Raw genomic sequence first — 13,914 nt, 5'->3', positions numbered from 1 at the left:
CGATCGGAGCAGTCTCCTGCCTGGGAGCCAGAGCGGGAGCCCCTTTGAGCAGGATGGGGAAGGGCGGGGTTACAGACACAGCACGCGCGCACACACACTTGCTCACACACGCACTAAGACATGCTGAATTGAATTAATATTTTTATTTGTACCAATTTATGTGTCATTTATCAGATCAGACCCCCGTCCCCCACCCCAACCCTCACTGCCGCCACCAAAGCTCACTCTGAACTCAGTTCAAAACTTGAGAGCCATGCACAGGTAACGTCAATAACAACGTGCATAGCCATTATTTATTTCATAAAATCAAACCATTTTATACAATATACATTTCTTGAACTCACATACTTATTGCTTAAGCTTGCAAGTTAAAGATATTTACATGCCGATGAAGCTAGTTTAGTGCTATCATTACTGGGATTAGAAGTGGGCCAGTGCTAATTAGTTAGCACTAAACAGCTATGAAACATATAAGGTTACCCCCCAAAAATGCACTGTCCTCATAATTTTTGACCAGAGCATTAACAATCAAGCCAGATTTGGGATGAGTTAACATGAACCAGTAACTTATTAAACGTCTCAAATGTAGAATTTCACTCGTAAACCATGCAATAAGCAGGATGATTCATCATGTCCGGGTTTATTTCTCCATATCAAACTTCTCCCTCTTTCCGTGTTAACTTTACACAAAGTTACTGGTTCATGTTAATTCATCCCAAATCTGGCTTGATTGTTAATGCTCTGGTCGAAAATTATGAATGACAGCACCCAGTAACGATAGCACTAAGCTAGCTTCATCGGCATGTAAATATCTTTAGCCTGCAAGCTAAAGCAATGAGTATGTGAGTCCAAGAAATGTATATTGTATAAAATGGTTCGATTTTCGTTATTATTGACATTACCTGTGAAGTCTCTCTGGGGCTGGCGGCGTTGCCCTGCGTTTGCATCTGGGGCATACGCATGCGCAGTTGGAGGAATCGCTGATGGATTACTTTCCCCTGCAACTTGACTGTGACCTCAGTGACGTTATTTCAGCACTTTTCGACTCGTACCCGTAAACTTGAATTCGTATCCTCAGTGAAGACTTCGTAGTCGTAGAAAAATGAGTTGTATTCTCAAGACTTTGCACTCACAGCTTTTAGACTCATATTCATATAAAAACAATCGCAACCTGAACCCAATTTCACAGACTCACGTATATGACAGCAGAATTTTGTGGAAAACAACTTTTATGACACACAAATTGTTAACTTTACAAATATGAAACTTTAATTATGGACACGTCTTTTTGACAGCGATCTTACACCATAAAGAATAAGCCCTGTACTTGTCTGCCAAGACTGTAATCTGACAGCTGAGCGAGCCAATCTTCAACTGCTGTGCAATGCATACTGCCATGCAACAATAATGCAAAATAATGCAGAATTGACAAACCATATTTTTTTTAGTTCCAGGAGTAGGAATTTCTCAGAAACACTTTCTCACAGTGTTCATAGACAGAGGGAGGAGCAGGAGAAGAGGCAGATGGAGGGAAAGTTGGAGCAGATGGAGCAGTAGAGGGGGGCAGGAGCACGGGAGGAGCATCAGGGGGTTTTATCTGCTTATGTGGGTGACACCTATGGGTGCCCTGCAGTGATATGGAGGAGAGAATCCAGAGAGATGGGGAATGTTAAACTAGAAAATACAATGCAAACTACACACTGGTTGCCATAAAATCAATACAATGTAGGTATGTCACAGCAATGAAAAAATAAATATACTCTTTGTGGTTGTTTGGTGAGATTTTGTGTTAATTCTTGTCTTTTCAGGTTGGTTTTTGTCTTGTTTGACTTTATTTGTGGAGTCGTTTTGACTTTAAAACAAAAAAATATTAACAGTCACAGTCCCAAGGTCTCCCTGCATGGCCCTGTTCAGTAACCTGCCCATTCCTCAGACCAGCTCTTATCAAAACCCAAAAATTGATTTTGGGTTTTGACATTGCATTTTCAGTCTAGTGTAGATTTGAATACACATTAAATAACACTTTCTGAAGCTTTTGGGTCAGATCTGTGATGGGTTACATCAATGGCTGATTCTTGCCAATGGCGGCATCGACAGCTGTTTGTTGAATGTATTAAGTACTTTACTGTCAGTCATTTAAATACATTTTGCCATCATGCAGCAGCAGGCATGTGCATTGCTTGTGCTGTCAATTTTTCATAGATACACCATACATGTGCTAATATGCACCAATTTGAAATAGCATGGGTACTACATTTTCATTAATTATTTGAATCTTCAGACATGATATGGCAATTCAACAGTAATGTAATCTCTTTTACACTGATTCAGAAACCCCATGGACATGTGCGCACTACTGTTTTGCTTTGCGTTTTTAACAAGCAAAACTTAAGTCAGCTAAAATAGTCAATTGTAGGCGGGAAACACATTTTTGCACCACAACATACAGTAGGTTAGTGGTATCCCTCCAACTACCTGCTGCTTTCTGGGAAACTGCTGTTGCCAAAACTGCATCATCTCATCGCTGTGATCGCCTCAGAAGCCAGCAGCTAATCAAGCTGCTGCTGCTCAACTTCGCTCGGTCATTTGGTCTGAGCAGAACCTTTACTGAAGTGGTTTGGTTTGGTATGGTATGGTATGGTTTGGTATGGTTATTGGTTTGGTATGACATGATATGGTATAGTATGGTTTGGTATGGTAATTCCCCGTTCCCTAGCTATCAACAGCCCTAGCACATGAACATCTGCCTACTCTGTCTTTGCCGCCAGCAGCCCTAAGCAGGTACAAACGGCCCCCATCCTCCTTCTGCAAGTACAACAGTTGCTTGGTCGGGAAAGCTGCCCCGACGTCCTCAAACTCCGCTCCCCTGACACACACTCCCGCTTCCTCCGCTCCCTCTTACCAGTTCACCTCCCTCCTAATCAGCTGAGAGTCCTCAGTTCACAGTCACTGGCAGCAACCACAGTTTGGAGCAGGCGAGACTCATCAGTATCTAACTGTTGTCCCCGTCTCCCAAGGCAACCACAACTTCAGTTCACTACAGTATGATAAGGTTTGGTATGGTATGGTATGGTATGGTATGGTTTGGTATGGTATGGTTTGGTATGGTTTGGTTTGGTTTGGTTTGGTATGGTATGGTTTGGTTTGGTTTGGTATGGTATGGTTTGGTTTGGTTTGGTATGGTGTGGTTTTGTTTTGGATGGTTCGGTTTGGTATGAAATGGTTTGATTTGGTTTGATATGTTTGCTGTGCTAGTCAATTGGATTGTGTAAGGGGCGTGGCCTCTACAAAAATTCATTTTTGGATTTTAATTACAGTGCCACCATTAGGCATATTGGGCTCATTTTTCTTGGGAAGCACTTGCAAATCATTTCCAGGTAATGTGACCTGGGTTCATTCTAACTTTTTCCGGCTCACAGCAATTTGAGCAGAAAAATTATGATAATACACCAACAAAAATAGAGAAAGACACTGCTCTTCGGGATTTTTACCCCAGTAATCCTGACAACTACTTCTGTAAACCTAATTCTGCAGCCAATGTCATGGCAAATGAAATGCAGAATGGTTCTTCTCCATTCCCTTCACGCCCTCACTCTGCAGTCTGAGCAGAAGCCATTTCAGCTGCCATGCAGCGTATCATATCATCTCTCACCAGTTAGCCGTGCGTTACGTTTTGTAACGCACTTTCTAGGCTTTTAAACAATTAATTAAGCTGGTGGGCAGTCCGTGACGCAACCTGACTGCGTTCCACTGCTGGCTGGCGGAGCCTCGAAATGCGCAGCTCGTCAGATGTGCTTGTGCCGCATCTCTCTCTCTCTCTCTCTCTCTCTCTCTCTCTCTCTCTCTCTCTCTCTCTCTCTCTCTCTCTCTCTCTCCACCCTCCGGCTTACTAAAGGTGACCGGGGATCCGCGCTCACTGCTCATTATTTAACGTCTTCAAATTGAGCGGCAGCGGGAAGACGAGCTTGACGCAGATCTGATACGGACACTGTTGCGACTGCTGGAATAAGCTAAGAAGGCTGCCGGATGGGGGGGGGGGGACTCTTTGTATTGACATCTGAAGTTCTGGGAGACTACATGTACCGCTTCATGCGCCATCCTTTACTCCTCAGGTGAAGCCTCCGCACCTAAAGGCTGTATTTTTCAACGCGGCTACATTTTCATTCAAATTCGTTTTGTCTCACCTCGCCGCCGACGCTTGGATGTTGTTAAAACGACGCGCATGCGTTGATCCTGGAATAATTTTGCAGGCGAAGTTGCATCCCTGAGATCTTGTGTCAAAGTCGCTGGCAGGACCCGAGTGATGTGGAGGACTCTGGACCGCGGATGCTGGGGGGTCTGCTGCTTATCCCTGCTGGCGACTGTAGTCTGCGGAGCGCAAAGGTATGAGCAGGATAATAACACCGTGTATCATGGCTTATTGGAGACAGGCCCTCCAAGATTTCCTTCTTTCTGAATTGCAATTTCTATCCTCAGTGCCAACGAACCTAGTAACATGTCATACGTGAAAGCCACCGTGGACAAGCTGCTGAAGGGCTATGACATCCGTCTGCGGCCTGATTTTGGAGGTAAAGGCCACCGGTTCTGACTGTGTTTCTAGAACCTGATGTGATGCTCAGCGGGCTGCTGTAATGCTTACTAATACTCTGCTCTCATATTTTCCATAGGCGCCCCTGTCGATGTTGGCATGAGCATAGACATCGCAAGTATTGACATGGTATCTGAAGTTAATATGGTAAGTTACCGTCCACATTCTCACTGTTTTAAGGATGGAATGCAGATTGCTGCCGCGCGACAGTTGTGGGGCGAGTTTCTTGCCTTTTCAGCGCACTGTCACACAAACAGATGGTCAGGCTAAAAATCCGTGTCAGTCCGGCTCGCCTCTTTACTTGCTGCAGCGCAGCTCCTGAAGGAAACTAAACAGATTCCCTGTGCCCCCCCCCCCCCCCCCCCCCTTTAAGCACTATGTAGAGATCCGCAATGTGTCAAAGCAAATCCGTATGCATCAAGTACTTCCCCGCGGTGTCACAACCGACGGAGGCTGAGAGTGAACAAGACAGACACCGACAAACATAGATAATGAGATGAGAGACAGAATGAGTGAGAGAGGCTGTTTAGTGATTCCACACACGCATCTGTGGAACCAGCATGCATCTGGAGAGCCCGGTGTCAGAGAAGCTTCAGTGACCGGTGGACACAAGGAGGAAAAGACAGGGGAAAATAAGACATCTGTGTACATGTTTTGGCTTTTTTTGGCCTGAGTTCAGTAATTACATAACGGCTGTCAGTGAGTCAACAGGAGAAAGGAGGCCCAGAAAAGTGTCTGCAGAGTGCGATTTAACCACTTAATACAGGCTATCAATGCAGTGCTGCCAAGGTGCTCAGGGGATCTACACATCAGTGTTTCATGAAAGGGCTGCAAAGAAATGTGTCAGAGAGGTTCAAACTTGACTTGTTATTTCCTTTTATCTGTTTAATATACTGTCCATTTTTGGTTCATGATAAACAATTGAGCCTTCAATGAATTAGGCATGTATATGCCTGTGTGTGTGTGTGTGTGTGTGTGTGTGTGTGTGTGTATGTGTGTGTGTGTGTGTGTGTGTGTTGAGATTAGCTTCAGCTAGAAAGATCCAGTTAAATTCACAAATAACAGCAGCATGCCAACCCCTGAAAGTATCTGGAACTTAGATCAGCAGCAGCTCCTGAGCAGCGCTCACATGTAGTTCCAGGAACTTGTCCTCAGAGTGGAAGCAGATTGGTGGAAAGAAAAGCAGCCTGTGATACCTGTGATAAATGTACACATGTAGGTTACATTTCTTATGCACCTGCAGCATAACTAAGACCATTGCTCTGTGAATGATCTTTTGTGACTGGCTTGCAGGATGGATTGTTCTCTTGCTTCTCACAGACAAACTCACATTCAGCAGTGGAAGAACTGTTGGAGTGCTGTCTTCTTTCACTGCATGAAACTTCTATGTGTGATTGTGTTTCAGAATCTAGGACAGCTACCTGTATTATAAGGCCTGTGTTATGCTTAGATGTCTTGAATGGATATGACTCTGCTTGTCAGATCCCTCCCACTCCTAAAACAGGAGCACAAGTTTAGGTGTGACTTGATCTGCAAATGGCTCTATTAAATAATACTATGTATTGTAAGTCAGCAGTGTGTATTGGGACAGAGTCTGCTGCATTATTTATATTCATAGCACTCACACATAAGTCAACTTTACATGAGACTGTGAATTTGCTCAAGTAAATACACATAGTGTTTGTGGAGTTAATAATGTGCTGTCACCGTGAGCCCAAATTATGAATTGTTTATTAGCTTGACTCAGAGCTCTCAAAAGTTCTGATGGGATATGAACAGAGCCCAGTGCCCACATCTGATTGGACTGTTATCCATACCTGTCGTTATGGGACACTGATTGGACTGTGGTGCCCTGTCTGATCTGATGAAAACAATGATGAGGAGGAGGCTTGTTATTGCTTTGTTTGAGGGAAACTGGCACAAGATGCTACTTTAGTAGAATCCAAGCAAAACTTAAATCTAAATCTAATGCAGACCCATTACAAATGATGATCGGGGGGAAATGTGGAGTTAAATGAAAGTTATGGAATTCATAGACTTGTCAAACACAAGTTAGTATAATAAAGAAGTTGCGCTCATGACAGTTTTTTTCTACATTAACAATGGATTACATGGACTATGTCTCATGTGAAACAGGGCAGTGATAGTGGAAAACCAACAGAGAATTATCACCAACTTTACAGAGCTTTTTTGTCTCTTCAAACTCATTATTTTGGTTTCAAGGCCCAAAACGTTCAGTTTAACCACACTCATCAGCTTCAGTTCCAGCTGCAGCAGGCAGCAGTTTCTAGTGAAAATGCCCTGATAAATCCACCGTATGCTACCTGCCCAGCACCAAACAGCAGATGGACACAGTTAGCTAGAGAACAAAATGGGACATTTAGCAGCTAAAGAGACATATACACACTTTTCTCAGTTGTGAGAACATTCAACATTGGACTCACAGTCGTCAGGTGGACACAAACATGACTCTAAATGAATGCTAATGATCTTGTGTCTCTGCTGGATGTGTAAATAGACAAATGCTTGCAAACACAACTGATGCATTGTCCGACTTTCTACATGTTGAAAAGTTTGTGGCCAAAAAAACTGATAATGCAGCTTTAACAGCTGCATTGCATTTCATAGGAACAGAGCTATCATCATTGCTATTATTTTCACCTGTGTGCATAATAAAGAGGCAAGAGTGCTTTGATGTCACAGGCCTCTCAAGATTCGGCTAGCAAGATTTATTCAGATCAAAATTACATGTAGTGCACAGAATGGACAAACTAATGATGCTCATTAGTCTAACAAGTTAGTAAAATTCAAAATATGATGTCTGTCTTGCTCTTGAGATCTCTATATAAAAGGAGTGTCTTTGAGTGTTTTTTGTGTGTAAAAACATGGCAGTTGAATCTTAGGTTAATTTTTTACTGAAACAAATAAGTATTAGTTTTCCTGCACAATGATGGATTATTAGCAACATTTCAGGTGCCCTCACTTGGAGGCATAGCTCCAAATAAAATGGTTAATCTAGATAAACAGTAGGTTTATTTACAACCTCTCAGATCATCTGTTCATACTTGTAGCCCCCTCACTCTCTGTTGTAGTGATGTCACGTCAAGCTCTCAGATGTCAGGATGTTAACTATTTGTTAATTAAACAAAACTACGACAAAAAGACTTAAATTGCAATAAACCAGGATTATTCTAAGAGACTTCATGCCTATGCAGCGACATAATTTGTGGAAGTGTTTGTAGAGAATTTCTATGTGAGGGGCAATACAGAGTTCAGCTGACATCTATCTGCTCACCTCTTCTCCCTCTTTAATGGCTGAGCCTCTCAGTTTCTGCTTTGTCTGTCACTTCTCTTGCAGCTTCTGACCATCATTTCTCAGTCACCTCTCATTTGCTAGCGTGTACCACAATCCCTCAAATTACTTTCTTCACACTTCTTCCTGTTGAGGTTCACTTCATTGTTCTCATCTCTGATGGAAGAAAATGTGTTTCCATCATCATCGCACAACCTCAGTGCATCTCAGTGCAGTGCCAAGTAAAACATGATTTCACTGACTCTGCCACACTCCTCTCACTCTCTTCCCTCAGAGGGTCTTTCCTTGTGTTTCTGACCATAAGATGACTTCAGGGTGAGACACTTGTCAGTTACAGGTACACAGTTTCAGCAGTCTGCATTCAGCAATCCTGCAGGGGTGATAGAATACACTATGGTACTAGCAATGAAGTGTTTAGGGGAAAGAGCATCTCCAGATTCATTACATTGGAATGTAAACACTCTCAAGGTTTAGAATACTGGATTGGATAATGTAAGCAGCCCAACAACCAGAGAAACTTGACTTAAACCCAAGCGAATAAGATGCTGATTGAGCCTAAATAAATTACCACCTTGTCACACAAGCAGCAGGCCTTCATGATCAATTTAAAAATGAGCAAAATAAGGAAACACAAATAAGCATTTACATTTACATTACCAGTTAGTGAGAAATTTGAAAACTGTTCTACTCTCTTCCGCTCTCATGGGGTGGCTGTAGGTAGAGTGGTTGTCCACTAAGCAAAATGTCAGTGGGTCAATACCTGGCCCCTGTAGTCTACAATGTCCAGGTGCTCTTGGACAAGATACTGAACCTGAAATCTCCTGATAGCTGTGCCATTGGTCTGTGATGGTGAATGGTCATCTCTTCTGATGACCAGGTGGCACTTTGCATGGTGGCCTCTGCCACCAGTGTATGGATATGTGTGTGAAAGCTGGCTTGTGTTGTAAAGTGCTTAGTCAGTAAGACTTTAAAAGTACTATATAAATGCAGTCTATTAACCATTTGACCATTTACGAGTGAGAGACTCCTGAATGAAATGTGCTGTTTATTGAGAATTGCTGATGTGACTTTAAATCCACGCACGATAATTACACATAGATGTACGAAGCAGAGTAGCCCATGAGTCATGATGCTTAGAAATGTCTAGATCAATCATGTTGCATGTTACACACACATACACACACACACACAAAATCAGCACATTTAAAATTACATAGACAGTATTCAATTATAATAAGATTATATGTATTTCTATTATATCATTCTTTGGCACATAAGAAAAGCATTAGAAATCCATCCATCCATTTTCTATACCGCCTATCCCTTTCGGGGTTGCGGGGGGTGCTGGAGCCTATCCCGGCCGTCAATGGGCAAGAGGTGGGGTGCACTTCGGACCAGTTGCGGGCACAAACAAACAACAATTCACACTCACACCTAGGGGCAATTTTACAGTCACCAATTAACCTAATTGGTCTGTGGGAGGAAGCCAGAGTACCCGGAGAGAACCCACGCATCCACAGGAAGAACATGCAAACTTCACACAGAAAGGCTCGACCCAGAAATCGAACGTATAACCCATAACGTTGCTGTGAGGCACGCGCACTACTTGCTGCGCCACTGTGCAGCCCAGCATTAGAAATGGTCATGGTTATTTATCAATCTTTGAAGATCACTACAAGTTGAGGTTTGGTTACTCCTAGGGTCTTCTTGTAGGAGAGAATGTCTTCAATGTGCCACACTGTCCTGCTGTAGAGGGCAAACATCATTAGCACTTGCAGTCTTTTTTAAATTATCAATTAAACATGTCAATGCATTGTACTTTTGGTTGCTCTCCAGATTAGATCATCTTGTAAAAACAAGCTACCTCAGAAGTGATTGTCCCACAATGCTCTAAGGCAATCTCCTTTATTATCCCCAGGTACTTTTAGATTGTGGTTATACTGTAGATACTGAACGAACCATTTTGGTACATCTACATCACATCATCTACATAAAAACACAGTATGTTGTGTAATTGGAACGGTGACTGTGCAGTTTGAAACGTGGTGGAATAGGGAATGCCAGACATAATTTTGCACATAATTTTGGATGTATGTGTTGTGTAGATGAAAGACAGAAAGTTCCTTTATTCCATTGCCTATGGAAGAAAAATTTGAATTTTTCACAGACTTCAACAGACAACCCTAATTCCAAAAAAGAACATAAATAAATAAAACAGAATGTGATAACTTGCTAATCGTTTTTGATATATACTCAATTGAAAACAGTACAAAGACAACATATTTAATGTTTTATCATGTTTTACAGCATTGATTTTTGTAAATATATACTCTGAATGATGCCAGCAACGTAATACAAACTTTGCAACAAACACCTGTTTTGTGTTTTGTTTACACTTTACACAGTATCCCAACTGTCTGCCTGACTCACTTTCTTTTAACACACATGCACTAAAAACACAGATGTGGTGTGTACATTCCATTTACACAACACTCCTCTCTCTGCCCTGGCATGAGCATCCGATTGTATGGTTCTAGTAGAGCTACTCCCCAGCTAAAGCAGATACCCCTGCCTCCCATTGTTACATTTCCTCAGCAGTGTGACTGTCATTTTAATACAATGCAGTTGCGTGAACTCTAGTGATATCCCCAAGGTTGCAGGCAGAGAGGAGGGAACCAAACATATCTCAGCCAAAATTCAAAATATGTCAGTGGATGTTAAAAGTAAATGTGGCTGCTACAGCCGGCTTCTGCTTCATGGCTTGTACATGGAAACAAGGCTGAAAACTCAAAATGTGTCTCTTAATGTTCCTTTCACATTTAGAGTTTTGGACCCTAAAACTGAAGGTACAGTACCAAATAATGTTCCATGGAATAAAAGCCTCTTTCTTTCATGTTTGTCTAATATTGAATACAAACAGAATGTATTAAGTATTATATGACTGCTAGTGTAAATTCTGGCACTAGAGGTTATTGTGGCTAATGAGGGAAAGGCCAGGGAGTCACTGAAAACGAAAGTGTTCATCATCTGGAGACCATGAATACCCACAGCCAATTTCATTCTAATACAGCAATTCAGTTCACGTGTTATTCAAAAGGATAAGATTTTGCTGAATGTAGCACTGGATCAAAGTTCAGCGGCTCATTAGAAGGATTTATTCTCTGGGGACCATGAATATCCACACCTTGTAAGGGTCTGTTCAGTAGTGTACCTTTGTTATTCCTATGTGTTGGATTGATCGAGTGACCTACTTGACTTATCCCTATGAGTGTTGGTTTTCTGCTTGTTTACATATGAATCAAGAGCTACGTGGGAGAAGCAGCCTCCTTCAGATTTCCCAGAGGACATTTCTCATGTCACATTGGGACGAATCAAGTGACGTTGTCCCTGACATTGACACGAGGCCAGCGGACAGGGCCTGTATGCTTGTGAAGCTCTACTGAACTTGGCAGTTAGTGAACAGATTACAGGAAGATTTCAGATCATTGTCAGGCCCATACTGGCCTTAGTCATCAGACATGCTGCGCTGTCAGAAGCGAGAGCAGCTGGTGAGGTAAAACGACAGTGACATGAGGTTTTGCTGCTCACTCGCTGAGGTCTGGCTTCTTCTCTCAGGATACAGACTGATCAGCTGTGGTATTGTTTATGCTTGGGTGATGCACAGAGCACTCTGTATTCATGTCTGGAAATACATTGTTATTTGTCTTGTGAATGTCAAACACTGGTAGGACAGCTAGAGTTCGACCATTTGCTCTCCCAGAATTCCCTGCAAATACAAGGGGTTCTCTGCTCAGTATGCTCATCTAGAGATGGACTGATTTCACAGTACAAATTGTTTGATTTGAATTGTATTCTGTGAGATGTTTTTGGTCAGTTATATGTGTCCCTTCCTTTTGCAGTTTATAGTTCAGCAGCTGCACAAAGATGATGAATTGTTTGCTATCTCACTGCAAGTAGGAGTACTTTGTATATAGTTTTGTCCCAATTGAATATATTAAGACTCTCATATAAAAGGCAAGGCAAGGCAAGGCAAATTTATTTGTATAGCACAATTCATACACTAGGCAATTCAAAGTGCTTTACAGAAGCATAAAAATACATTAAAATCATACATTTCAAAGAAAGAAAGAAAGAAAGAGAGTAGAAGAGAATATAAAAATAAAAATAAAGTACAATTAAAAGAAAATTAAAAACAGAGGCCAGTAAAAGACAATAATTTAGCATTTAGAATGATTAAAACCATTGAGCAAATACATTTAGTTTAAGTAAAAGCTGTAGCAAATAATAATGTTTTCAACCCTGATTTAAATGAGCTGACACTTGGTGCAGACCTCAGGTGTGCAGGGAGAATGTTCCACAGGTGAGGAGCATAATAACTGAAAGCTGCTTCACTTTGTTTGGTTCTCATTCTGGGAACACACAATAGACCTGTCCCTGATGACCTGAGAGGTCTGGATACTTCATATGGAGTTAATAAATCTAGAATATATTTTGGTCCTAGACCATTTAATGCTTTGTAGACCAACAGTAAGATTTTAAAGTCTATTCTTTGACTCACAGGAAGCCAATGTAGTGATCTGAGGACTGGTGTGATATGGTCCATTTTTCTGGTGTTTGCAAGGACTCGTGCAGCAGCATTTTGAATCAGCTGTTGTTGCCTAATAGATTTTTTGTTTAGGCCAGTGAAGACTTGCAATAGTCCAACCTACTGAAAATGAATGCATGAACCAGTTTCACCATGTTTTCTTTGGACAGACAACCCTTGATTCTGGTTATGTATTTCAGGTGGTAGTAGGCTGATTTGGTAATCAGCTTTAAATGGTTGTTAAAATTCAGGTCTGAATCAATAATTACACCAAGATTTCTGGCTTTATCTGTTGTTGTCAGTGACATGGAGTTAAGGTGAGCACTGATCTTTGACCTTTCATTTTTGGGGCCAAAAACAATCACTTCTGTTTTATCTGCATTAAGCTGAAGAAAATTCTGGCACATTCACTCATTGATTTGATGAATACACTCATTCAGTGAAAGTAAGGGACTGTAGTCATGTGATGACACAGAAATATAAAGTTGTGTATCATCTGCGTAAGTATGATAAGAAATATTATGATGCTCCATAATCTGAGCTAGGGGCAACATGTAAATATTGAAAAGAAGTGGTCGGAGAATGGACCCTTGTGGGACCCCACACATCATCTTTTTTCATTCAGACACATGCTCGCCAATTGACACAAAGTAGTCTCTATCCTGTAAATAGGATTTGAACCAGTGTAGTACAGTGCCAGTAAGTCCCACCCACTTTTCCAGTCTGTCAAGAAGTATGTCATGATCAACCGTATCAAAGGCAGCACTGAGATCTAATAATAATAAGACTGAGGTTTTGGAAGCATCATTATTCAGATGTATGTCATTTAAAACTTTGATAAGTACAGTCTCAGTGCTGTGGTGTGGACGAAATCCAGACTGAAATGCATTAAAAAGATTGTTCTGCATCATGAAAGCATGCGTTTGTTGAAAAACAACCCTTTTCGATAATTTTTCCTAGAAAGGGAAGATTTGATATTGGCCAGTAGTTACTAATTACTGAAGCATCCAGAATAGTCTTTTTTAGGAGAGGTTTTATTACTGCAGTTTTCAAGGCCTGGGGAAACTGACCGGACTGAAGAGAATTATTTATTATCTGCAACACATCTGGAGCTATGCAATTACAAAACATTTTTTAAAAAGTTTGTTGGCAGAGTATCAAGGCAGCATGTTGTGGATTTTAGCTGTGATACAGTTAGGGCTGGGCCGATAGCGATATGTCTCGCAATAGACATGTCATCAATATCAATATAAAATGCATTCGATAAAGCATTCGATAAATTTTTTTTTTTCTTCGTCGGAAGAAACCTGAAGTTGCGAAGCGAGGTTGGTTGCATGAACAAAGGCACTCGCTCTCAGGTAACTGAGCAACATAGGGAGTAATCACTAATCAGTGAGAGAGACACGCTAACACGCCAATCATGTAACA

At 41.5% G+C, this 13,914-nt stretch overlaps 1 protein-coding gene across 1 annotated transcript in view; it reads left to right on the top strand.

Moving 5' to 3' along the window:
* Window positions 1-3,752: 3,752 nt before the first annotated feature.
* The window catches only part of gabrb1 (gamma-aminobutyric acid type A receptor subunit beta1), an 80,367-nt gene continuing 70,205 nt past the window's right edge, over window positions 3,753-13,914 (top strand). Inside the window, exons 1-3 of the mRNA XM_070978871.1 lie at window positions 3,753-4,383; window positions 4,477-4,568; window positions 4,668-4,735. Of these exons, the coding sequence (XP_070834972.1) occupies window positions 4,304-4,383; window positions 4,477-4,568; window positions 4,668-4,735 (240 nt within the window). The 5' untranslated portion in view covers window positions 3,753-4,303. The remainder of the gene's footprint in view (window positions 4,384-4,476; window positions 4,569-4,667; window positions 4,736-13,914) is intronic.

Source organism: Chaetodon trifascialis, chromosome 14 (assembly GCF_039877785.1).
Source record: "Chaetodon trifascialis isolate fChaTrf1 chromosome 14, fChaTrf1.hap1, whole genome shotgun sequence".
In the NCBI taxonomy this organism is placed as follows: domain Eukaryota; kingdom Metazoa; phylum Chordata; class Actinopteri; order Chaetodontiformes; family Chaetodontidae; genus Chaetodon; species Chaetodon trifascialis.
Note: the sequence above shows the minus strand (reverse complement) of the source record. Positions and strands in the feature narration are given on the sequence as shown.